Here is a 23,978-nt window from a genome sequence, read left to right on the forward strand (position 1 = left end):
GTGGCGGCGGCGGCGGCGGGGGGTGCGGGGAGGGGGGGGCGCTGCGCCGCGCGCTGCGGCGGGGGCGGCTCCGCTCGGCTCCGCTCCCGCCCCCGCCGCCGCCGTCGCCCCGCTGCCATCGGCGGCTCCCGGCGCCGCCGCTCGCCGCTCGCTCCCGGGCCCGCCGCAACGCGGGGCTGGCGGGGAGAGCCGCCCCCGCCGCCGCCCCCGCCGCCCGCGCCGCTCCCCTGCCCGGCTCGCCGGCCCCGGGCGCGGGGGAGCGGCGGAGCCCTCAGCCCGCCGGGTGCATGGACAGGAGCTCCCTGCTGCAGCTCATCCAGGAGCAGGTGAGGCCGCCCGGGGGGCAGCGGGCACCGGGCAGCGCTCGGGGGGGGCCGCCGGGCAGCGGCCGTCGCCACCGGGGCGGGGGTGCCCGCACGCTCCGGGCACGGCTGGCGCGCAGCGGGCACCGCTGCCCACCCAGGGCGGGCACCGCGGCCGTGCCACCCCCGGCAGCGTCCCTCGGTGCCCCTCGTCACCGCCCCGGGGACCCCCCCGCCCTGTGCCGCCGAGAACGCGCGGCTCATCTCACTTGTGGCCTCTCCCTCCGGCAGCGCCGGGTCCGATCCTGCCCGGGGCGCCCTCAAGGACGAGGGGTGCTGGGCACGGAGCCCCAGCGCGGCCGGCGGGCTCTGGGTGCCGGATGGAGCCCCGGGGGTGCCTGGGCTCGGTCCCGCGGGCGAGGCGGGGGTCTGCGCCCACCCCCGTGACCTGATTGCGGGATGAGGCCGGGGAGCATCAGCGCTGCGCGGCGCGGGGCTCCGCTCGCCGCTCCGTGCGGCCTCGAGGGGGTTCCACCCGCGGTGCCCCGGCCCCCACCAGCCCCCCCTGAGCTCCATCGCCTCGTTCCTTCATCCCCACCCAGCCCTGGCCCAGCTGGCGGCTCTCCCTTGGGCACGGGGAAGGAATTTCCTGGGGGGCAGGAAAATGAACTGATCCCCACTCGCCCCCCGCTGTTTCTGTGACCTTGGCTGAGTCCCCCAGCCCGGGAGCCGCGGTGCTGTCCCCCGTGTCACCCCCTCGGGCACAGGGGCTCCATGTGAGCCCGAGCTCCTCGGGAACGAGCAGCCTCATCCCCGGAATGAGCGGTGCTGGGAGGGCCGGGGGCTGGGGATTGGGCCCTCCGGGGGGGCGTAGGGTGCCAGTGAGGTTGGGGTAGGGGGAGATGCACCCCAAAAGCAGAAGGGGGCTCCCAGGCTGCTGACAGGGCTCTTGGTGCTCCTGGGGCCGGTGCCTCAGCATGTGCCAGCGTGGGGACAGCGTGTGCCAGGTCCCGGCATTACACACACACACACACGTGGAGCCTGTGGGGTGACAGCCGTGGGGCAGGGGCACAGGTGACACCAGGGTGCCCCATGGCTGGGGCTGCTCCCATGGGCTGGTGGCTCCTGAGAGGTTGAAGATGCTCCCTGCACCCCTCATCCCACCCTGCACCCTCATCCCATCCTGTACCCCTTATCCCACCCTGCACCCTCATCCCACCCTGCACCCCGCTCCGGGCAGCCAAAGCCCTTGGTAAAGAGGCTGTGGCTGTTTCCTGCCGGGGGAGCAGGGAGGGACAGGGTCCCCGCCCGGTGGGGACACGATCCCATGTCCCAGGCGCTCCCTTTCCTGCCCATCCCACGAGGATCAGGCTCCTCTCCCGCATTTCCCTCCCTGCAGGAGCAAGGAGCAAGCCCCACAGGAGCTCAGGGTGACTGCAGGGGCTGTGCTCTGGCCGTGGGTGCCCCCTCCCCATCTGCGCCCTCCTGTGCCACCCCGGGTCCCTGTCCCCATGAGCGGTCCGGTCTCGGGCACCCTGTGGGGCGCTGGGTGCCCGTGGGGCGCTGTCCCTGGAGGGCTCGGGGTGCCCGGCCCGCTCCGGGACCCCCAGGATGGCACAGGGTGCCTCGAGCAGGGCGCGGTGGATCCAGCGGCAAGGGCGGCGGGAGGAGCGGGAGGAGGAGGAGGAGGAGGAGAGGAGGAGGAGGAGGAGGAGGCTGGTGCCAGGGCTGCGCGTGTGTTTAGCTTGGTGGCTTCCTGGCTGGCAGGCTGCTGGCGGCGAGAAATAACTGAGTGGGAGAGTGTTGGCTGCTCCGCGGGGAGACGGGGACAGCGGCACGGCACGGGCAGCAGCGGGGCACAGGGGGGCACGGCACAGGGCACGGGGCACGGCCCGGGGCACAAGGCACCTCTCGGGGCACGGCACAAGGCACAGGGCAACTCTCGGGGCACGGCACAGGGCACAGGGCAACTCTCGGGGCACGGCCCGGGGCGGCTGCGGGCTGCGGTGTCCCCCGCAGAGGCAGGGACAGGAGCCATGGAGCCAGGGGCACCGGGAGGTGTCCCCAGGCGAGCAGGGAGGCACAGTCACGGCGCCCCGCTGATGCTCGGTGCCGTGCCCGCAGCTGGACCCAGAGAACACCGGCTTCATCGGCGTGGAGACCTTCGCCAGCCTGGTGCACAGCCATGAGCTGCCCCTGGACCCCGCCAAGCTCGACATGCTGGTGGCCCTGGCACAGGGCAACGACGAGGGCCAGGTCTGCTACCAGGAGCTGGTAGACCTGGTCAGTGCCGGGCGGGGACGGGCACGGGGCGGGTGCCAGCCCGGGGAGGGTGCGGGCGGCGGCCGTGCCCGGGGTCTCCCCTGGCGGGGGTGGCACCGCGGCCTCGGGGTGGCTGCTCCGGGCTGTGGCACCGGGGGTGGCACCGGGGGGTGGTCCCGGGCCGGGGGTCCCGAGCTGCCCCCGGGCACGGCCTGTCCCCGCAGATCAGCAGCAAGCGCTCCAGCAGCTTCAAGCGCGCCATCGCCAACGGGCAGCGAGCCCTGCCCCGCGATGTCCTGCTGGACGAGACCGGCCTCGGCATCTACAAACGCTTCGTCCGCTACGTGGCCTACGAGATCCTGCCCTGCGAGATGGACCGGCGCTGGTACTTCTACCAACACCGCACCTGCCCCCCGCCCGTGTTCATGGCCGCCGTCACCCTCACCCAGGTGCGGGCACGGGGCGGCCCCGCCGGTCCCGGCTGGAGAGCTCGGCAGGGATCGGACTCGGGGAGGGCAGGGGGCGACCCTGGCTGGGAGCTCCTGTGCACACAGAGCTGGCGTGAAGGGATGTGTGACCCTGGCTGGGAGCTCCTGTGCACACAGAGCTGGTGTGAAGGGATCTGTGACCCTGGCTGGGAGCTCCTGTGCACACAGAGCTGGCGTGAAGGGATGTGTGACCCTGTGTGACCCTGGGTGTGACATCTCTGTGCCCACGTGGGTGGCTCAGACCTGGGGCAGTGGGGCTGGGTGGTCCCAGTTGTGCTGTTCTGGTGCCCACAGAGGGGGTCAGATATGGGGTGAGGGGTTGGGTGACCCCCGTCCTGGTGTCCACGGTGGTGCTGAGATCCCAGACAGAGGGGATGGGTGACCCCAGTTGTGATGTCCTTGTGCCCATGGATGGGACCCATGGATGGGACCCAGGGAGGGGCTCAGATCCAGGGCAGAAGGGATGGGTGACCCCAGCTGTGATGTCCAGGTGCCTTTGAGGGACTCACACCTGGGGTGAAGGGATGGAGGACACTGTTTGTGATGTCCTTGTGCCCACAGGTGTGACCCACACCCAGGGCAGTGGGGATGAGTGACCCTGGTGCCCGTGTGGGGCTCAGATGTGGGGTGCAGGGGGGTGACAAGCACGGGGTTTGTCACAGATCATCGTGTTCCTGTGCTACGGGGCCCGGCTGAACAAGTGGGTGCTGCAGACCTACCACCCCGAGTACATGAAGAGCCCCCTGGTCTATCACCCCGGGCACCGGGCGCGCGCCTGGCGCTTCCTCACCTACATGTTCATGCACGTGGGGTAGGTCCTGCCGGGGGGGGACAGGGGGACACCCCGGGGGCTGCACAGGCTGAGCACCCCTGTCCCCTCCTGTGCCCGGGCAGGCTGGAGCAGCTGGGGTTCAACGCCCTCCTGCAGCTGATGATCGGGGTGCCCCTGGAGATGGTGCACGGCATCCTGCGCATCAGCTTCCTCTACCTGGCCGGGGTCCTGGCAGGTGGGTGCTGCCCTGGGGGGGACTGTCCCCATCCCGCTGTCCATCCCTGTCACCAGCCTGGGGAGGGCACGGGGAGGGGCACTCTGAGTTTGGTGGGGCCGCTGGGCTCTGCTGGCAGTGCCAGTGTCACTTGGCCAGGGGCTGGGGGGCAATGCAGGCTGTAATTAATTAATGTAGACAGTAATTAATTAATGCTGTGAGCCCTGTCTGTGCCCCCAGGCTCCCTCACCGTCTCCATCACGGACATGAGGGCCCCCCTGGTCGGGGGCTCGGGGGGGGTCTATGCCCTCTGCTCTGCTCACCTCGCCAACGTCGTCATGGTCAGCCAGGGGACAAGGGGACACGGGGGGGACAGGGGTGGATGGCTTTGTAGGGTGGGCAGCATGCTGGGGGATGCCATGGGGTGACAACAGGCATGGGAGCTGTCTGCAGGTTGGCCAGGGACATCATTAGGGGGGATGCCATGGGGTGGCTGGCACTGTGGGGTGGGCAGCAGTGGTGGGGGGGATGCTCTGGGTGGCATTAGGGGTGGCACTGTCACAGGAGGACATCATGGGTGACATCATGGGGTGGGTGTGGGTGGGGAGGAGCTGGGGCCTGAGGGGGCTCCATGGAGCACTCCAGGGGCTCTGGCAGAAGCCCCCACCTCAGTGCTGGAGCACCACTGGTGCCAGCTCATCATCCATCATCCATCCATCCATCATCCATCCATCCATCCATCCATCCATCCATCCATCCATCCATCCATCCATCATCCATCCATCCATCATCCATCCATCCATCCATCCATCCATCCATCCATCCATCCATCCATCCCTCCATCCATCCATCCATCCATCATCCATCCATCCCCCATCCATCCATCCATCCATCCATCCATCCATCCATCCATCCATCCATCCCTCCATCCATCCATCCATCATCCATCCATCCATCCATCCCCCATCCATCCATCCATCATCCATCCATCATCCATCCATCCATCCATCCATCCATCCATCCATCCATCCATCCATCCCCCATCCATCCATCCATCCATCCATCCATCCATCCATCCATCCATCATCCATCCATCCATCCATCCATCCATCCATCCATCCATCCATCCATCCCTCCATCCATCCATCATCCATCCATCCATCCATCATCCATCCATCCATCATCCATCCATCCATCCATCCATCCATCCATCCATCCATCCATCATCCATCCATCCATCCATCCATCCATCCATCCATCCATCCATCCATCCATCCATCCATCCATCCATCCATCCATCCATCCATCCATCCCTCCCCCATCCCTCTCTCCCTCCGTTCCCGCAGAACTGGGCCGGGATGCGCTGTCCCTACAAGCTGCTGCGGATGGTGCTGGCGCTGGTGTGCAGTGAGTACCGCCCCCCGTTCCCCCGGCCGCGCTGCCCCGCCGCGGGCTCAGCCGCTGCCCTGTCCCGCAGTGAGCTCCGAGGTCGGTCGCGCCGTCTGGCTCCGCTTCTCTCCGCCGCTGCCGGCCTCGGGCCCCCAGCCCAGCTTCATGGCGCACCTGGCGGGGGCCATCGTGGGCATCAGCATGGGGCTGACCATCCTGCGCAGCTACGAGGAGAGCCTGCAGGACCAGTGCGGCTGGTGGGTGCTGCTGCTGTCCTACGGCACCTTCCTGCTCTTCGCCGTCTTCTGGAACATCTTCGCCTACGACCTGCTGGGGGCACAGATCCCCCCCCCGCCCTAGCCCGCCGCCCCCCGCCCCAACCCCGCGGCTGATTCGGTTTCCGAGCCCCCGGTGGAGGGGCTGGGGGGGTCCCCGCGCGCGACATGGGGACAGGCCACCCCCCGCCCGCCTGTCCCCTCGGTGCTAGCGATCGCGCCGCCCCCCGCCCCGGGCTGCGCCCCCCGATGTCCCCTGCCGCCCCCCCGCCCTAGCCCCGTCCCCAAAGGAGCTTCAGCCCTGCCCCGGCACCGCCAACGCCCCCGGGGTGCCCGCAGGGCTCGGAACGCGCCCCTCTGGAGGGAGCCGGGCCAGCGGGACCCCCCCGGCTCCCGGACCCCCCTTCCCAGGGTGGGGGCCGCTTGTTGCCCCCCAGGACCTGCACTTTCACACCAAGGACTGGTGCCAAAAGAGGAGCGATTTATTTTTCTATGCCAAAATAAATATAAATAAAAGAAAGAGGAATTTAACAAGAAGAAGGATATGGGGAGAGCCCGGCAGGAACCAGCTGAGACCGGCACGACTCGTTTTGGCGGTGCCCTCGGCGGCACAGCCCCCCCGCCCCGCCCCGGCCCCGGTCGCCCTCCCGGGACAGGGGCTGGCCCCGGAATGGGGGCGCGGGGGGTCCCCGCTCTAACCCCCCCCAGACCTTTTTGGAGTATAAATAAATATTTTGCACACTGCGGGCTCGTGTCTCTGTCGGGGGAGGGGTTTTGGGGTGCCCCGGTCCCTGATGGAGGCAGTGCGGGTGCTCTGGCTGGCTGGCCCGGGGGCGGGGGGGGGCACAGCCGGGCTCGGGGCTTACTGGAGCAGAAAACTCCGGGATCAGTGGAGCGGCACCCGGCCGAGCCCCCGGGGCTGGCAGCGCGGGGGGCACCGGGGTGCGAGGGGTGGGCGCTGAGACACCCCCGGCCCGCCCCGCCCCGTCCTGCCCGCTGCACGCACCAGCGCCGGCTGCAGGCACCGAGCCCCCCTCACACCCTGCACCCCCATTCACCGCCACCGCTCAGCCCGCCCCCCACCCCCATCAGCTCCACGGCGTCTCCTCCCTGGACTCTCACACCCCCAACACCCCTTTGCACCCCTGGCCCCTCCAGCCAGGCCCCTCACCCATCTTCCTGTGTGCCCTGCTCCCACCAAACCCCGTTTGACCCCATAAACTGCCCCCCAACCCCTCCCTCCCTCCCTCCATCCATCCATCCATCCATCCATCCATCCATCCATCCATCCATCCATCCATCCATCCATCCATCCATCCATCATCCATCATCCGTCCATCCGTCCATCCATCCATCCATCCGTTCAACCTCATAAACCACACTCTGGCCACGCCCACTCGCTACTGACCACGCCCCTGCAGTCATCTGCCTCTTAGCCCCGCCCCTTTCCAGCCGCGCCCCGTACCATCCCCTGCCAGACAGACCACGCCCCCAAAATCTAGCCCCGCCCCTTATTTCATCAACCCCGCCTTCCGCTCGGCATCCCGTTCCTGCCCGGAGGCCCCTCCCCCTCCCCATAAGCCCCGCCCCCAGGCCCCGCCCCCAGGCCCCGCCCCCAGGCCCCGCCCCCAGGCCCCGCCCCCAGGCCCCGCCCCCAGGCCCCGCCCCTGTCGCGCGCCCCGCCCCGCCCCGGAAGCGGCGCTGTCGCAGTGCGCGGCCGGAGCGGCGGAGCCGGAGCCGCCGGGGCCGCCCGAGCCAGCGGAGCCGCGGCTCCAGCGCCGGCCCGGGCCGCGCCATGAAGGGCAAGGAGGAGCGCGAGGGCGGCGCGGCGGGGCCCGGCGCAGCGGGGCCGGGCGCGGGGGGCGCGGGCGGCGGCAGCCCCGAGAAGAGCCACAGCGCGCAGGAGCACAAGGAGCAGGGGAACCGGCTCTTCGGCGGCCGCAAGTACCCCGAGGCCGCCGCCTGCTATGGCCGCGCCATCGTGAGTCCCAGCGGCCCGAGCGGGAGCCGCCTCCGGGACGGGAGCACCGGGGAGGGGACACCCGCACTGCCGTCCCCAGGGGCCCGGCCTGGGCACCCCGGGACGCGACTCCCCGGGGACGGGACACAGCGACCTCCCCCTGGCCTCGATGGCCCAGGCTGGAACCTCCCCCTCGGCCTGGACACCCTTCCGAGCTGGCCTGGCCAACCCTGGGGTGGGATCCCCAGGGAAGGAAGGGACACCCCCACCACACACCGGGCCTTGACGCCCGCACGATGGGCCTTCCCCCCCAGGCTGGACATGTCCCGAGCCCTGGCCTGGGTATCACCAGGGTGGAACCTCCTTGGGCTGGGCACTGTTCTTCCTCAGGGCCTGGTCAAGATGCCCCTGAGATGGAACCCTTTTAATCTGGACACTGTTCCCCCACTGGGCCTGGCTCCTCCTGGGAGAACCAGACACAGCTCTGGGCCTGATTCACCCCCCCGGGCCTGGACTGCCACCCCTAGGCACCCCCCGGCCCTGCCCCCTCTCAAGCCCATCCTGTCCCCCACCCAACTCCAAGTCCTGCACCCCCCCCCCCCCGAGTTTCCCCCCAGCCCTGCACTGTCCCTGGGCTGTGCTGGGTAGGGCAGAGCCACCTTGGGACAGTCGGGGTGCCAGGAGGACAGTCCCCTCTGGGGGCAGGGACAAGGGCTGCCCTATGGGGACTGGCCCCAGCCTGTCCCCAATCCATGGCAGCACCTCCCCACGGGGTGCACACCCTGGCTGGCACTGCTGGCCCTCCCTGCCCAGGGTGACAGCGCTGTGCCACTGGCTCACCGAGTCACCCGGCTGTCACCCAGCCCGTCCTGGCCTTGCCACCGCCACCAACATGGGCCTGTCCCCGCAGAACCGGAACCCCTTGGTGGCCGTGTACTACACCAACCGGGCCCTGTGCTACCTGAAGATGCAGCAGCACGACAAGGCACTGGCCGACTGCAAGCGGGCGCTGGAGCTGGACGGGCAGTCGGTGAAGGCTCACTTCTTCCTGGGCCAGTGCCAGATGGAGATGGAAAACTACGACGAGGCCATCGCCAACCTGCAGAGAGGTGAGCGGGCACGCTGCCACTGTCCCCTGTTTCTGTCTGTCTGCTGGGAAAGGGCCAGGGAGGGTGACGGGGACGCTGCTGTTGGTGCTGAGGTGCCCTTTCTCTCCTCAGCCTACAACCTGGCCAAGGAGCAGCGGCTGAATTTCGGGGACGACATCCCCAGCGCGCTGCGCATCGCCAAGAAGAAACGCTGGAACAGCATCGAGGAGAAGCGCATCAACCAGGAGAACGAGCTGCACTCCCACCTGACCAAGCTGATCGTGGCCGAGAAGGAGAGGTACCGGGGCTCCTGGAGAGGCTTTTCGAGCACCACCAGGCTGTGTGTGAGGTGTCCCTGCAGCAGGGAAGGGAGTGACGATGTTCCCCATCCTGCTGATCTCCCGCTCTGTCCTAGGGAGCTGGCGGAGTGCCGAAAGACTCAGCAGGAGGAGAACACAGACGAGAGCCGGAGCCGTGTTCAGCTGGCCAGCATCGAGGCCAAACACGTGAGTGGGGGGCTGGGGCTTCCTCATCCCATCCCCATCCCCATCCTCATGCTCTGCTGCAACCAGGGAAGCTGCAGGGCTGTAGCTGTTCAGGTGAAAGCTGGGAGACCTTGGGACACAGCACAGTAGCCTTCATTCTGTAGCTCGAGCCACCACTGCGGGGCTGTTGTGTCCCCCTGTGATGGCTTCCCCTGCTCTGTCACCTCTTGTCCCAGCCTGGCAGCGGTGACACCTGCTGTGCCTATTGTTCCCTGAGGAAATATAAGTGCCTCTCGACCTCATGTGGGTCTGGGTGCTGGGGACTAATCCCAGATAAAAATAGGCCCACAGAGGAAAGGTTATTTGTAAGCTGGATCACTCCTGCCAGGTTCAGCCAGGAGCTGCACAGGCAGAGGGGCCACCAAGGACCTGCCCCAACACCCATGGTGGGAGACTTTGGGGCCCTCCCTGGGGCCCTGTAGCCCCTGCACGCTGGGGACCCCTCGTCCTCAAGGGCTTTTCTTTCAGGACAAATACCTGGCAGACATGGACGAGCTCTTCTCCCAAGTGGATGAGAAGAGGAAGGTGAGTGTGGCTGAGCCTGTGCTCCTGTAAACCTGCTGTGCACCCTGCTCCCTGCTCTGATCCAGCACCACCTCCCAGCCCACTTTCCTGACCCAGCTATGCCTCTCTCGAGCCAGAAGCGGGACATCCCTGACTACCTGTGTGGGAAGATCAGTTTTGAGCTGATGAGAGAGCCCTGCATCACGCCCAGTGGGATCACCTACGACAGGAAGGACATTGAGGAGCATCTCCAGGTACCACCAGGCCAGGGGCAGGGGGCTTTCCCAGGACCTTGCCTGGGTGGGAAGGCATCTTTTTGCTTAACTCAGGGCTCTGCAGGCTCCCTGGGTTTGCTCCCAGTTACCTGCCCGGGCAGCTCCTTGTGGAGCAGGCGCTGCCGGGCCCTGCCCAAAGCGGAGGCGGCTCTTGGCAGGGGTCTCACACCTCGGCCTGCCCTCATCCTGCTGGGAGGCACCTCGCAGGGGCTCTCCCCTTGCCACGGGCAGGTGCCCGGTTGCTGGGGCAGATGCCACACGGCGCTGGCCTCACGGCCACCCGCGCCCCGGGGCCGAGCCCGGGCACGTGGAGTAACCGGTTCCACCGCGCCTCCTCCTCCCCTGCAGCGCGTGGGGCATTTCGACCCGGTGACACGGAGCCCCCTGACCCAGGACCAGCTGATCCCCAACCTCGCCATGAAGGAGGTGATAGACGCGTTCATCTCAGAGAACGGCTGGGTGGAGGATTACTGAGGGACCGGGGCCGCCCGGTGCCCTGGCACAGCCGGCTCTCCCCGGGCTGGCACCGTGCCTTACTCGCTCTCCGGCTGTCCCTGCTCTGCCCCGGCTGCCCCGGGCCTGGCGCTGGGCGAGGGCACGTCACCATGTCCCCTTCCCGAGGAGCCGCAGCGGCTGGGCGGGCACCACGGCTCCCCAGCTCCCCTGTCCCGCTCCAGGAGCTGCCCGGGGGTTGGAATGCTGGCTCCTCGGCAGTGGCCTCACCACCATGTCTGTCACCCCCTCAGCCAGGGCAGCCACAGTCCCCACAGAGCACGTCCCGCTCCAGGGATTGCCACAGGGGCTCGCCGGGATGAGCACCTGGAGCCCCGTCCTTCCCTGTGTTTAGAGTTGTTTCCTCCTCCTTCCACCTCCTGCCTGGCCAGGGTTGGGTCCTCTTCCCAGTAAACAGCCACTTACCGGGATGCTGCTGCACCCTCTGGCTTTTCCTGGGAAACAACTGCCCCAGGGCTGGAAGGGGCTGGTTCCCACCTCCCCTTCCCCACTGGGACTGTGGTTCCCTAAGAACAACCACCTAGGTTAAAGTTTTTCTTCCTTTTAATGAAATCCTTTAAAAACCCCACAAAAAATAACCAACAGATTTTCATCCAAGTGAGATTCCAGCGTTTCGGTCGGCCGATGGCCTGCCTGGCTTTTGAGCGCCCTCTGGAAGTTTGCCAATGTCCATTAAAACAAAATATATATAAAAAGAATAAAAAAAATTCAGCAATAAACGTGGAAAAGGATCTGGAGTGGTTCACAGCAGCCATTTCTGGGGATATCCCGGCTGGGGAATCAGTGCCATCCCATGGGGACCAGGTTTGCTCCAGGGATGTAGCAACACACAGCGTGCTTCAGTAGAACAACTTTAATCCGAGGGGGAGGGCAAAGATCAGTAAAAACCAGAACTTTCTCAGGCAGTTGGTCCCAATACCAGTGTCCTGTCCCTGAGGGTGGCAGGAGCTGGAGCTCCTGGCCTGGCTGCCACGGTGGTGACGTGTCCTCGTCCCTGCCAGCCCTAGCCCAGGAAGGTGGAGATGAAGACGCTGGTGTCCAGGTTGAGTGTGGCGTGCCACCAGCGGTCAGGGAAGTACAGCACCTGCAAGGGACACCAGTGGGGTCCCACGGCTCTGGCTGGGGAGCCTGGGGTGCCCTCAGCCCTGCCTCACCTCCCCAGGGCGCAGGGTGCACTCCAGCGGGCGCTGGGCCGGGGGCAGTGTGGGGTAGGTGTGCTGGAGCCAGGCCAGCGTCGTCTCGTTGGGGTGGAAGTGCGGGGTTTGATCCGGCGGGTACAGAAACCAGCGCTGGAAAACACCGCGGGCACAGCCCCTCCCAGTTCCCCTCGGGCTCGGGGACACCTGGGAGGGGCTTGTTCCTCTGCCCTCTCCCCGCATCCTTCCTGCCCCTAGGGCTCAGCTCTCACCTTCCTGCCGAAAATCACCTCGGAGAAACCAGGGCCGTGCCAGTGGAAGGGAACGCCAGAGCCTGAGCCTGGTGGGAGCGGAGGGGCTGGTGCTGGGGAGAGCCCCCAAACCCGGCCCAATCCTGTCCCAACCCCGTCCCAGTCCCATCCCAATCCCGCCCCGATCCCATCCCAATCCCGTCTCACTCCCGTCCCAACCCATCCCAACCCCATCCCAATCCCGTCCCAGTCCCGTCCCAGTCCCACCTGCGATCCCAAAGCTGTAGGCGGGGCTGGTGCCCGGGATGCGGAAGGGAGGGGGCACGTAGTGCTGGAAGAGGGGGCCCCACTCGGTGAAGTTGTTGTCCCCGAAGAAGTAGAGGGTGTCTGGGGGGACAGGGGAGCTGAGCCCGGGCAGGGGAGGGGGCTGCGGGGGACGGGAGGGGGCTACCCACCGCCGGGCATTACCCACCCACCGCTGGGCATCACCCACCCACTGCTGGGCACTACCCACCCATCGCTGGGCACCACCCACCCACGCTGGGCACTACCCACCCACCGCTGGGCACTACCCACTGCTGGGCACTACCCGACGGCTGGGCACTACCCACCCACCGCTGGGCACTACCCACTGTTGGGCACTACCTACCCACCGCCTGGGCACTACCCACCGCTGCCCAGCCGGGCCGGGTCCTGCGGCTTCAGCAGGTGCTCCACGTACTCCTGGAACGGCACATCCACTGCGGGAACGGGAGGGATGAACGGGGAACGGGAGGGATGAGCAGGGAAACGGGGAACGGGAAGGATGAACGGGGAACGGAGGGATGAACGGGGAACGGAGGGATGAGCGCGGAACGGGAGGGATGAGCGCGGAACGGGAGGGATGAGCGGGAGCAGCCCCGCGGGCGGGCATCGCGCTCACCTTTGCGGTACGAGTAAGTGTTGGCCGTGCTGAGCCGCACCGGGAAGGGCCCGAAGGCCGCCAGCAGCTTCTCCCGGGTGCAGAGGGCTCGGAAGGCCTGGGGATGGAGCGCGGGGAGCCGGGATGCTGCCGCCGCTCCCGGGGCACCGGGAGGAGCGTCCCACCCCTGTCCCCTCGCTGCACTCACCGAGTTGTCCGTGACCCCACCGAGGATCACCGGCCGGGAGAAGGCGAACCTGGGGGCGGCATCCAGCGGGGTCCCGCACGGGCGGAGCACGGGGACCGGCACTGACCCATCCCGGGACACCGGGACCGGCCCCCACCCACCCCGGGGCATCGGGACTGGCTCCAAACCACCCCCAGGGCACCGGGGTCCGTCTCGACCACCTTCCCCCAGGTTCTCCCCCGGGACTCCCGGCTCTGCCCCCCCAGTTCCCCCCGCCGCTCCCCGTTAGCCCGCCCGGTGCACCGGAACTGCCCCCCGGCCCCCTGTCTCAGCGCCGGGACCGTGCCGGCTCACCCGTACCGCTGCAGGAAGAGGGAATAGGTGAGGGAGGCATCGGCTCGTTCCACGGTGCAGCGTGGTTCCTCCGGCACCGTGCCCGCCAGCCTGCAACGGGAGACTCCGCTCGGCGCCGGCACCAGGACCGGCACAGGGGCCGGTCCCGGGGCAGCCCCTGCCCTTACCAGCCGCCGCCCGGAGGGTCGGTGCAGGCGCCGGGCCGGACCCAGCCCAGCGGCAGCAGCAGCAGCGGCAACAGCCGCGCCGCCGCCGCCATGGGGACCGGCACCGGAGACACCGGGAACTACAATTCCCGGCATGCACCGCGAACACACGGTGGACGTGATCATTGGTTGGGCGCCTCGCTACGGGTCCCGGTAAGGGCCAGCACTTAAAGGGGCAGCGGAAAGCGAGCCCCACCTCACGGCTTAAAGTGGCCTCCCGGCCCAAGGGGACAACAGCATGGGGACACCGGGGACACCGCCGGAGCGGTCCGGGGCCCATCCCAGGGATCGCTGCATCGAGGAGAAGCAAAGACAGGAGTCACAGCTCGAATCAACTGCTGGTTTGTTTTAATCCAGTAAAAAACGGCCGGGCAGGGGGTGCCCCCCCTAGCCCTTATTTACACAAATAAATACAGAGAGGGCAGCGCCAGGGGTAGCGGGCAGGGCCCTGCTCCCCCCTGCCCCACCCCGCGGGCGCGGGGCTCAGGTGTGCTCTGGGGTCCAGGTGTGCTCTGGGGTGCTCAGGTGTGCTCTGGCAGGGCTCAGGTGTACTCGCAGAGGTGGCCGCAGCCGGCGGGGCAGTGGGAGCTGGTCTCCAGCCACTTCATGATGTGCTGTAGGTGGCCGCCGTGGCTGCAGCCCTGGCACCAGACGAAGAGCCCCTTCACCACGTGGTGACACACGGCACACATGCTGGCACACTGCCGACACCTGCACGGGGACATTCGGGTGGTGTGGGCAGGGAGAGCCCTCGGGGGGGCAACAAGAGGGACAGGGGCACCCACCCCATTCCCCAGAAGCCCCTCTGGGCCCCCTCACCTGTCGCAGATCCAGCCCCTGTTGCTCATGGGCCGCTTGCAGTTGCTGCAGTTGACGTGCAGGGTGGTGGAGGCCTGGTTGAGGCAGTTGATGGCACGGCAGGTGCTCAGCTTGATCACCTCGTTGGAGATGTTCCAGAGCTGGAAGCGCTGCAGCAGGTCAATGTAGGACGTGTACCAGTGCTCCTGGGGACAGACACAGACAGCTGAGCCTCCACATGCACCCTGAAACCCCCTCAGGACCCCAGCCCTGCATCCCAAAGGCAAGATTCCCCTGGGGGGCCTCAGCCTGGAGAAAAGGAGGCTCGGGAGGGCCTTCTCACTCTACAAGTCCCTGACAGGAAGGGACAGCCAGGGGGTCAGGGTTTGCTCCCAGGGAACAGGGACAAGACAAGAGGAAATGGCCTCAAGTTGTGCCAGAGGAGGTTTAGTTTGGATATTAGGGAGAATTTCTTCAAGGAAAGTGTGGTCAAGCATTGGCACAGGCTGCCCCTTGCAGTGGTGGAGTCACCATCCCTTGGGGGGATCTAAAAGATGTTGATGTGGCTTTAGGGACATGGTTCAGAGGTGGCCTTGGCAGTGCTGGGGGAATGGTTGGACTCAATGTCTCAGAGGCCTTTTCCAACCTAAAGCATTCTGTGCTCCACTGATCCCTGCAGTGGGAGAATGGCTCTGCAACGCTGAGGAACTGTGGAAACCCAGGGCACCAGGAATATTTATCTGTCTGCTCTGGGGTGTCCTGACCCCCAGGGGAGGACTGATTTTGACCCTCATTCATGGAGAAAGTTTCCCAGACTTCAAGATAAACTAGAATCTACAAAAGTGTGAAATAAATTGTAGAGAGTAGTGCAGGTGTATCACTTAGGTGGGAAATTTAGGTTTTGGGATTTTTAGCATGTTGTGGATGGAAGCAAGATGGAGGGCACAGGGTGTCATCCTGGGTTTCTTCTTTATGCTGCTTCTTCCTTCTTCTTCATGGGTTTGGGTGGCATTTTGTAATTGGGCAGAAAAGTCTGCATTGGGAGCTCTTTGGGATCAGTTATTGGATTAAAAGGGAAAATAATCTAGGGTGTCAGTTCTTAATTGGATAGTTTAGCTTTAAAAGACCTTGTAACAAAAGGTTGTTGGCCATTTTTGCAGTGTGCTGGGCCTGGTGTGGACAGCGTGCAAAACTCTAGATAAGGTAACAATAAACAAGAACCTGAAGACCAAAAAAGTCCAGTGTGTCTGTCTTTCCTGACACAAGATGGCTCCAGGAGGGTCTCCCCCAACAGGGGAGCCCCTGGGAGGGCCCAGCCTGAGTCCCAGAAGTCAGGGAATCGGCAACAGGTACCCCAGAGCATCCTTCCCTGGACCAACAGAGCAAGGGCACCTCCCCATCCTGGCCCTGCAGAGCCACCTCAAATCCCTGCCAGGACTCCTGGTGGGGCAGGTACCCGAACCCTGGAGCTGCTCACCCTGCCTTAGAGCTGCCCTGCCAGGGGCTGGAGGGGAAGGGACGTGCCCCAGTCCCAGGCAGGACCCCATCCCATCAGGCTGCACCCCCCGTGGGTCCCTGCGAGGCGTGGCCCTGCCCTCAGGGGCTGTACCTGCGTCTGCTCATCGATCTCCTTGCGGATGCGCTCTCCCAGCACGATGAGCACGGACACCGCTGTCTGCACGTCGCCCTGCTCGGCGTAGAAGAGCAGCGTGTCCCGCACGATGGGGTTGAAGAAGTCGGAGGGCAGGCGGTTCTCGTAGAGCGAGTGGGAGATGGAGATCAGCGAGAAGGACTCCACGGGGGTCAGCGACACCGTCTCGGCCTCGTTGCCGCTGACGTGAGGGGAGTCGGCCTTGTCCTGCAGGTGGTCCAAGGCAGACGGGTTGTCCACGATCTCGTGGCGCAGGGGAAAGGCTTCCTGGGGAAGGCTGTATTCCTGCTCTTCAGCTGCAGGGATGAGCAGGAGAAAACCCAGCTGTGTAGCCCCGCATTTCTCTTCACAGAGAAAAGCAAGGCACAATTCTTCCCAAGAACAATTCTTATAATTTGCTGCGCCTGTGTTTGTGCCAAAGTGGAATGCAATATGGAGATTTTTTACCCAAAGTCATGGTTGTCACAGACATCTTTTATGAAAAATCTTTTTTTTAAGATTTTTCCTCTTGAGAAGCTGAGAGGCCTCAAGAACAAAATGTAAACAATGGTTATCTGCTGCTGTGGAATGCAACAGGGGCATCTGGGATTGGTCTCATGAGGTTGTTTCTAATTAATGGCCAATCACAGTCAGCTGGCTCAGACTCTCTGTCCGAGCCACAAGCCTTTGTTACCATTCTTTTTTTTCTATTCTTAGCTAGCTTTTTGATGAAATCCTTGCTTCTATTCTTTTAGTATAGTTTTAATATAATATATATCATAAAATAATCAATCAAGCCTTCTGAAACATGGAGTCAGATCCTCATCTCTTCCCTCATCCTAAGACCCCTGTGAACACTGTCACACATGGTGTTTTGTTTCCTTGGCCTATCAGGGCCATGTGTGTGTGTGTGTCAGGACTGTCAGGTGACAGTCATGAGATTCACTGCAGTGTGTGTGCAGGGTTGAGTGCTTGGCAGATTCAGTTTTAGATATATAGAATGATATAGTATAATAAAGTAATTAATTAGCCCTCTGATATCCATGGAGTCCTCCTCATCATTCTCTCCCCTCATTGGGGCCATCACAGCATTGCTATACAGCTGGGACAGACAACACCTCCCCTGTGTGCTCACCGTGTGGGTTCTCGTGGTCCATCATGTACAGGTCATCCTCGTCTGCCTCCACATCCCCCAGCAGATAATCCGCAGGGACATCGCTGCCCTCCGTCTCCTCATTGTCTGTGTGCCCAGGGAAAGAGAAACCAGCTCATCACACCACTGGATGCACCTCCCAGTGTCCTGCCTGGCATGCCAGGCTGTGCCTGAGCCACACAGCTCAGTTCCCCACCACTGTCACTGTCACTGTCACTGTCACCCCAGGTCATGGGGGAAAGCTGCCCTTCTGCAGTGCCCTGGGGCTCAGTGCCCTTCACTCTGGGGCTGCAGCACATCCAGCCACCCCAATTCACAGGATGAATGCCCCAGTTAATGCCCTGTCTATGACTGAGGGGAGAAGAGCTGTGGGACTGGACTGTGCCCCCCAGGAGCGTTACCCTCGTTGTTGATCAGGGTGGAGGAGGAGTCCATGAGGATGTTTTCTGAGCGGCTCTCTCCTTTGCTGCGCTCCAGCCTGGACTCGCTGCCCAGCCCAGCAGGGATATCTTTCAGGTTAAAGCTGGGGAAAAAAGCCAAATTTAACAGTCAGAGGAGTATAAAGTTTCCATTTCAGTCAGCAAACAGCCTGGATACAGGTGTCCAGTTGCAATTTGAATGGAGAAACATGAGATACAGTGATATCCCTTTGTGGGCAGAAGCCACCAGTCTCCACTGTGTGACTTACAAATAAAGACACATTGTGAATGTGGTCACAGCCCTTCCTCCAAGGTTGGTGGCACTGCACATGCACTGCAAAGGCCTCCCTGAAGAACTCCAGAGCTGAGCAGGCTCTTGGCTCCATCTCCTTCCCCTCAGAGGCAGGTGAATGGGAGCTGCCTGGCTCCAAGGTGCCTGGCTGTTAGTTATGCATCACCATGCTTGGCCTTCACTGAGCTGGAGAAGGGCTGGGGTTGGAGCAGAGCCCAGCTCCCCAGGCTGCTGCCTGCCATGTCTCAGACAGGCACAGCCACCCGGCTGGAGGCAGAGCTTGGTCAAGGACAGGGCTTGTTTCCTTTGGTGTTATTTGAGGATGTGTCTCACTGTGGGAACCCAGTCAGACCCAGAGGTCTGACAGCTCATTTGGAGTCCTCACCCGACACGTTTATGTCATTGAGAAGAGGAAAAACAAGTTTTCCTGCTTCATCAGCCCACAACAGGCTCTCTACGCCAGTGAGCTGCTGGCAGAGCTGGGCTGTGCTCTCCCTTGGAAAGGCTCCAGAAGAAAACCTCTGCACAGCAGCAGTTCCAGCTCCAGCCATGAGACACCTCCTCCACCCCCAGCCCTTGGTCACCATCACTGCCCTGGGCACTGCTGAGGCCTCACCTCAGATCCTGGGGTCACTTTTGGAGCCCTCATGACAGGAAAGACATTGAGGGGCTGGAGGGTGTCCAGGGAAGGGAACAGAGCTGGGAAGGGGCTGGAGCACCAGGAGGGGCTGAGGGAGCTGGAAAGGCGCTCAGCCTGGAGGAAAGGAGGCTCAGGGGGAAGCTTATCACCTCCACAACTCCCTGACAGGAGGGGAAAACTAGGGGAGTTGGGCTGTGCTCCCAGGGAACAGGGACAGGACAAGGGGAAATGGCCTCAAAATGTGCCAGAGGAGGTTTAGATTGGATCTTTGGAAAATTTCTTCATGGGAAGGGTGGTCAGGCACTGGCACAGCTGCCCAGGGCAGTGGTGGAGTCTCCAGCCCTGCAGATGTTCAACATCATGTAGATGTGATACTTAGGGACTGGGTTTAGTGGTGGCCTTGGCAGTGCTGCTGGGGGAATGATCTCAGAGGACTTTTCCAGCGTTAGAGATTCTGTGATTCATGAATTCAGTAACTGCAAAGCTGATCTCAGCCCCATGCCCCACCATAGGCCAAACTTTGGTTGAAGGAGAGAAGGGAGCAGCGTGTGAGGCTGCACAGATTGAGGCCAGGCTGGCCACACCAACATGGGAAATGGCTTTGTTGAAACCACGCCAACATGCAAACCAGCACAGCCTGAGGGTGAGGGAGAGCTGTCCCTGCTTGCTCCCTGTGTCTGGGGCAGGTTAGTTATTATGTAGAAACTGTTCCCTGGCAGGGTGGGCAGGCCCTGGCACAGGGTGCCCAGAGAAGCTGTGGCTGCCCCTGCATCCCTGGCAGTGTCAAGGCCAGGCTGGACAGGGCTTGGAGTGACCTGGGACAGTGGAAGGTGTCCCTGCCATGGCAGGGGTGGAACGAGATGAGTTTTAAGGCCCCTTCCAACCCAAACCATTCTGGTACTCCATGATGTGATTCCATAACCCCATCCCAGCCAAGGAGCCATTCCCATTCCCACCCTTTACAGCGCTATCCCCCTCATCTCACTGCTCCCTGCAGCTCCCACCCCCCGTACCTGTTCATGAGCGGCAGGGCAGTGCTGCCTTTCCCCATGCTGTGGTTGAGGTTCGTGGACGACACGGTGCCGAGGCTGGAGTAGATAATCCTCAGCATGGTCCACGTCTGAGCCACCTGTGTGGAACATACTCCCTGTCAGACCTTCCCAGCCACCACCCCCTGCAGCAGCAGCAGCCGTCCCACAGCTCACCTGGTTGCGCTCCAGCCCCTTGGCCACCTTGGCGTTGTGGTCGCAGAGCTCGGCCAGGGGCCGGCCGGCCAGCGCGTACTGCTTGGCCGTGTGCACGAACCAGTCCATGCTGCCGCTCTCCACGTCCGTCTCGAACACGCTCAGGGCGCTGGAGGACGAGATGTACTCAAACTGCTCCGTGGGGTCCAGCTTGCGCTTGAAGAAGATGGGGTGGCGCCGGTCGCCGATGTAGGGCTTGCGGTTGGAGTCGGAGGAGATGAGGCTCTCCTTGGCGGCGAAGGCCAGGTCTCCGTAGAGGCTGTAGCACAGCCCCTCGGGGTTGGCCCGCTCGATGGGCTGGCTGGCGTCCTTGAAGATGTGCTGGTAAAGGGTGCTGTCCTTGGAGCCCGAGAGGAGGAAATAGGGGTCGTGGAGGTGCCGCCACACGATGCCCGTGGTGACGTCCTTGTGCTCCTCGAACATGGCGGAGGGGATGAAGGGGCGGCGCACGTCCCACACGTAGATGTTGTGGTCCACCATCATGGAGCAGGTGGCGATGTGGTGCTTGCACTCGGGGCGCCACTTCACGCGCGCCACCGAGGCGATGGTCTGCACGCAGTAGATCTCCTTGGCCCGCGTGGTGTTCATGTCCCACACCTTCACCATCTTGTCGCGGCCGCCCGTGGCCAGCCAGCCCCTGGGACAAGGACGGATCAGTGGTCACCTCTCTGTCCCCACCGTGGCACAGAAAATCTCACAGCACAGGTGTGACCACACCCATGCCACAGGAAGGCAGCTGGGCTCCAATCCCATCCTCCCATGAGCTCTCCTGGCACCTCCGCTCCACAACAACCAGGTCAGGAAGCATCTTCCTTCCTGCCCCCAGTTATGGCCCTGCACCTCCAGAGCCCATCCCAGTCAGACCAGTTCCCTCTGGCTCAGCCTTCCACTGGCCAGGCACAGCAGAGAGGAAAAGGCCATTCTGAATGTGTTTCAGTGCCTCTCTAAGATCAGGAGCAGTGGCAGCACTGCCTGGCAGAGAGTGAAGAGGGACCTGCACACTGTTGCAGCTCCTTCCAGATCCTTCCCAGCAGCCTCCCAGGAAAGGCAGGAGGGAAACACGAGTGAGCTGTTTCCCTGAGCAGCCAAGTAATGCTTCCTCAAACTGAGCACTGGAGCAAGAGGCTGCTGTGACACTGCTATACACAACTATAAGACACCCAGTGCCTCAAAATCCCCTAATTTATCAAAAAACAAACCTCAAACACCCTTACACCACCCCAAATGATCAAAGCAACAATCACTTCTACAGTTTTATCCCCAGCAACATCCCAGCCCCTGATACAAGGGGACAGGGTATCACAGACCATGCTTTCCCTCACAAAATCCCAATCCCGTTTTCAGGGTTTCTCTTGTCCTGCAAGGCCGGGTGGCTGCAGGGGCAGGCCCCACACCCACCTGTCCTCTGGGTGCCAGTCGCAGCAGAAGACGGGCCCGTTGTGGGCCGTGAACATCCTCTCGTAGCGGTCGGGCCGGCGGATGTCCCACAGCTGCACGTTCCCATTCTCAAAGGTGGCAGCAAAGGTGAAATAGTCCCGGATGCTGAACTGCACATCACGCACGCTCTCCGACTGGCCTGGGAGGGACACAAGGTAAGAGCTCCACAAAGCTAAAAACCCCACTGCAAGAGCAGAGAGAAGGTAGAAGGGAGTGCTGTGACTGTCTTCCATCTCCCACACACACCCAGCTAGTACTGAGAGGCAAGAAAAGGCACCAAAATGCCTCTCAGCTCCTTCTTTCCCTGCTCTGGGCACCACACCCTGAGCAAACCCTCCTCTAGGGCAAGGGGAAGGACAAAACCCCCAACCCCTACCTCTCCTAAAGGTGAGGGGACAAGCAAGGAAAGGACAAAGCTCCCAAACTCTGCTTCCCCGCAGGGAAAGGGGACAGCAAGAGCCACGTTTGTACCAGAGAAGGTGCTGACAGAGTCCTTCTTGCGCAGGTCGAAGCACTTCATGTAGCCGTCCTGGGAGCCGCTGAGCAGCATGTACACCTCGGTGGGGTGGAAGCACACCTTGTTGACCGTGCGCTTGTGCTCCGTGAACAACTGGTCCTGCTTGTTGCGGGACGGCTTGCCCAGGTTCCAGGTGACCACCACGCCGTTGGTGGCGGCGGTGGCCAGCAGGTTCTCGTCCATCTGGTGCCACACCACGTCGGCGCAGCTGAAGTTCAGGGAGGGCTTGCGGCCCACGCGGAGGTTCAGCTTCTCCACAAACTGCTCCTCCTCGATGGAGTAGATCTTGAAGATGTTGCGGCCGGCCACCACCACCTGGGCAGCGTCCCGGCACACGCTGATGGCGTTGGCGGGGGCGTCCAGGTGGCAGAACATGGTGCGGCCAGTCAGCGCGTTGCCCCCCAGGGCAGTGGTGACCCTGGCCATCTTCTCCATGGCTGTCCTCGGGGTGCTGTCCCCTCTCCAGCAGGCTGCCTGCACACCCACACGGCCACCCTGCTCCACCTCAGCCAGAGCTGGCCAGGGACAGGCTGGGCTCCTGCCGGGCCCTGGTGGCTCCGACTGCGGCTTTTTGCAGCTGCATCAACGGGCTGGGGAGGTGAGAGGCCACAGAGCCACCTGTGGGAGGGAGATACAGCCCCACTCCGGGTTCTCCTCCTGCTGCCCTCTGTGGCTCCCTCTCAGGGAGTTCCTGAAAACCTTGTCTGGGTTCCTTCTTCCCTCCTCAACCACACCCTGAGATGTTTTGCTGTAGCTGATAATCTAGGTCAAGTACAGTGCTGTGGTTGAAGTGAGCAGCCTCCTCAGCACGAGTTGGGGTGAAGTGAGGCCACGGTCACTCCGTGGGGCACTTGGAGCCTCAGAACCTGCAAGAACCAGGGGATGACCCTCCTTCTCTAGCAGTTACTCCAGGCTTCCTGGAGGGATCAGTGTCCCACGGGCTGTGTCCTCCAGAGCCAGGCTGAGCTCCTGCCACAGCACTGCCCTCTCCTGCCAGGTCCCACTGATCCCTCATAGCTCGCATTCCCACCCCCTCAGGGCCCCTTCCCACCCTCAGAGCACCCTTAGGGTCCCGTCCTACTCCTGAGGCCACCCCCAGCCCTTCATACCTCACATTCCCACCCCATCAGGGCCTTCTCCTGACCCACAGCCCTCTCATACTCCACATCCCCCTCCTCCTGACCCACAGCCCCCCAGGACCCCTCAGACCCCACACTTCCCTCTCTGCAGGGCCCGCTCCTGACCCGTAGCCCCTTCAGGGGCCCTCCAGCCCCTCAGAGCCCACTCAGGGCTCCCTCAGAGGCCCCCCCACCCTAAACCCTCCTCAGGGCCCCTTCCCACCCCTCAGAGCCCCCGGGGCCCCTTCACAACCCCCTCCCGCCTCACAGAGTTCGCTGCCACTGGATTCCGGACCCCTCCGTGCGAGGCCCCGGTGCCGCTTCCAAGCCGTACCCGGTGCCGGTTCCCGCGCCGGCAGCTCGGGCCGAGCAGGCCCCGCCGCCGCCGCCGCCGAACTCCCGCCAGGCCACGCCTCCTTCCGCCCCGGGATCGCCTCCTGGTGCCAGGCCACGCCCCCTTCCGCCACTAGGGCCCGCCCCCTCCCGACAGACCACGCCCCTTCCGATGGCGGGACGCAGCCCCTGTCGCCAGACCACGCCCACTCACGCTGTCTGGTACGGCCCCCTGCCGACTGACCACGCCCCCTCCGCCCCTCTTGCCGTTCAGCCCCGCCCATCTGAGGCAAGACCACGCCTCCCCAGCTCTGGTCCGCCCCTGCCCATTCACCACGCCCTCATCGGCAGACCACGCCTCTTTCCGACCCTGATATGAGTCAGGCCCCGCCCATTCCCCATGGCGCTCTAGGCCTCGCCCCTTCTGAAGCCCCGCCCATCCATAGGCCCCGCCCCCTCCGTATAGGGCGCACTGGGGGCGCGGGCCTATGGCGGGCACGGAGCCCTGGGGGTCCGGGGAGATGCGGGGGCCGGGGGGACGTGAGGTGCAGTGGGAATAGGGGTGCGAGGGGATAAATGGGAATTGGGGTGTCCAGGGTTCCTTGGCGGGGGTGCCGGAGGGATGTGGGGTGCACTGGAAGTGGGGTGCGCTGGGATGAAGTGAGGGGCTGGAGGGATAGGGAAGGATGTGGGGTGCACTGGGAGTGGGGTGCGCTGGATGAAGTGGGGGGCTGGAGGGATGGGAGCTGTGCTGGGGACTGGGGGTGCAGGGGGA

At 63.9% G+C, this 23,978-nt stretch overlaps 4 protein-coding genes across 8 annotated transcripts; 2 read left to right on the top strand and 2 right to left on the bottom strand.

The window, feature by feature from the left end:
• Positions 1 to 117: 117 nt before the first annotated feature.
• Positions 118 to 6,446, top strand: RHBDL1 (rhomboid like 1). 2 transcript variants are annotated; one of them, XM_036392208.2, is made up of 8 exons: positions 120 to 326; positions 2,427 to 2,585; positions 2,789 to 3,013; positions 3,715 to 3,863; positions 3,947 to 4,059; positions 4,279 to 4,379; positions 5,385 to 5,445; positions 5,516 to 6,446. In XM_036392208.2, exons 1-8 carry the CDS (start codon positions 288 to 290, stop codon positions 5,785 to 5,787), a joined length of 1,119 nt encoding a protein of 372 aa, XP_036248101.1. In that variant the 5' UTR covers positions 120 to 287; the 3' UTR covers positions 5,788 to 6,446. The 2 variants fall into 2 exon arrangements, with proteins under 2 accessions (XP_036248099.1, XP_036248101.1); XM_036392206.2 differs by having other exon boundaries at positions 118 to 326; positions 5,385 to 6,446.
• Positions 6,447 to 7,408: 962 nt separating this feature from the next.
• STUB1 (STIP1 homology and U-box containing protein 1) lies at positions 7,409 to 11,318 on the top strand. The gene is made up of 7 exons (XM_036392213.2): positions 7,409 to 7,683; positions 8,573 to 8,771; positions 8,883 to 9,048; positions 9,166 to 9,256; positions 9,764 to 9,820; positions 9,937 to 10,053; positions 10,423 to 11,318. Exons 1-7 carry the CDS (start codon positions 7,498 to 7,500, stop codon positions 10,546 to 10,548), a joined length of 942 nt encoding a protein of 313 aa, XP_036248106.1. The 5' UTR covers positions 7,409 to 7,497; the 3' UTR covers positions 10,549 to 11,318.
• A 107-nt stretch (positions 11,319 to 11,425) lies between these two features.
• On the bottom strand, positions 11,426 to 13,693 carry JMJD8 (jumonji domain containing 8). 3 transcript variants are annotated; one of them, XM_036392220.1, is made up of 9 exons: positions 13,584 to 13,693; positions 13,423 to 13,506; positions 13,084 to 13,132; positions 12,897 to 12,993; positions 12,646 to 12,714; positions 12,242 to 12,361; positions 11,996 to 12,063; positions 11,742 to 11,876; positions 11,426 to 11,671 (listed from the first exon to the last, which is right to left on the bottom strand). In XM_036392220.1, the coding sequence occupies exons 1-9, from the start codon at positions 13,673 to 13,675 to the stop codon at positions 11,591 to 11,593; spliced, it is 795 nt and encodes a 264-aa protein (XP_036248113.1). In that variant the 5' UTR covers positions 13,676 to 13,693; the 3' UTR covers positions 11,426 to 11,590. The 3 variants fall into 3 exon arrangements, with proteins under 3 accessions (XP_036248113.1, XP_036248114.1, XP_036248115.1); XM_036392221.1 differs by lacking the exon at positions 12,646 to 12,714; XM_036392222.1 differs by lacking the exon at positions 12,242 to 12,361.
• A 255-nt stretch (positions 13,694 to 13,948) lies between these two features.
• WDR24 (WD repeat domain 24) lies at positions 13,949 to 23,303 on the bottom strand. Of its 2 annotated transcripts, none has more exons than XM_036392194.2 (10): positions 23,205 to 23,303; positions 21,707 to 22,618; positions 21,197 to 21,374; positions 19,760 to 20,435; positions 19,568 to 19,683; positions 17,605 to 17,726; positions 17,186 to 17,290; positions 16,030 to 16,367; positions 14,442 to 14,626; positions 13,949 to 14,333 (listed from the first exon to the last, which is right to left on the bottom strand). In XM_036392194.2, the coding sequence occupies exons 2-10, from the start codon at positions 22,185 to 22,187 to the stop codon at positions 14,165 to 14,167; spliced, it is 2,370 nt and encodes a 789-aa protein (XP_036248087.1). In that variant the 5' UTR covers positions 22,188 to 22,618; positions 23,205 to 23,303; the 3' UTR covers positions 13,949 to 14,164. The 2 variants fall into 2 exon arrangements, with proteins under 2 accessions (XP_036248087.1, XP_036248085.1); XM_036392192.2 differs by having other exon boundaries at positions 23,139 to 23,280.
• Positions 23,304 to 23,978: the final 675 nt, after the last annotated feature.

Source organism: Molothrus ater, chromosome 16, assembly GCF_012460135.2.
Source record: "Molothrus ater isolate BHLD 08-10-18 breed brown headed cowbird chromosome 16, BPBGC_Mater_1.1, whole genome shotgun sequence".
In the NCBI taxonomy this organism is placed as follows: Eukaryota; Metazoa; Chordata; class Aves; order Passeriformes; family Icteridae; genus Molothrus; species Molothrus ater.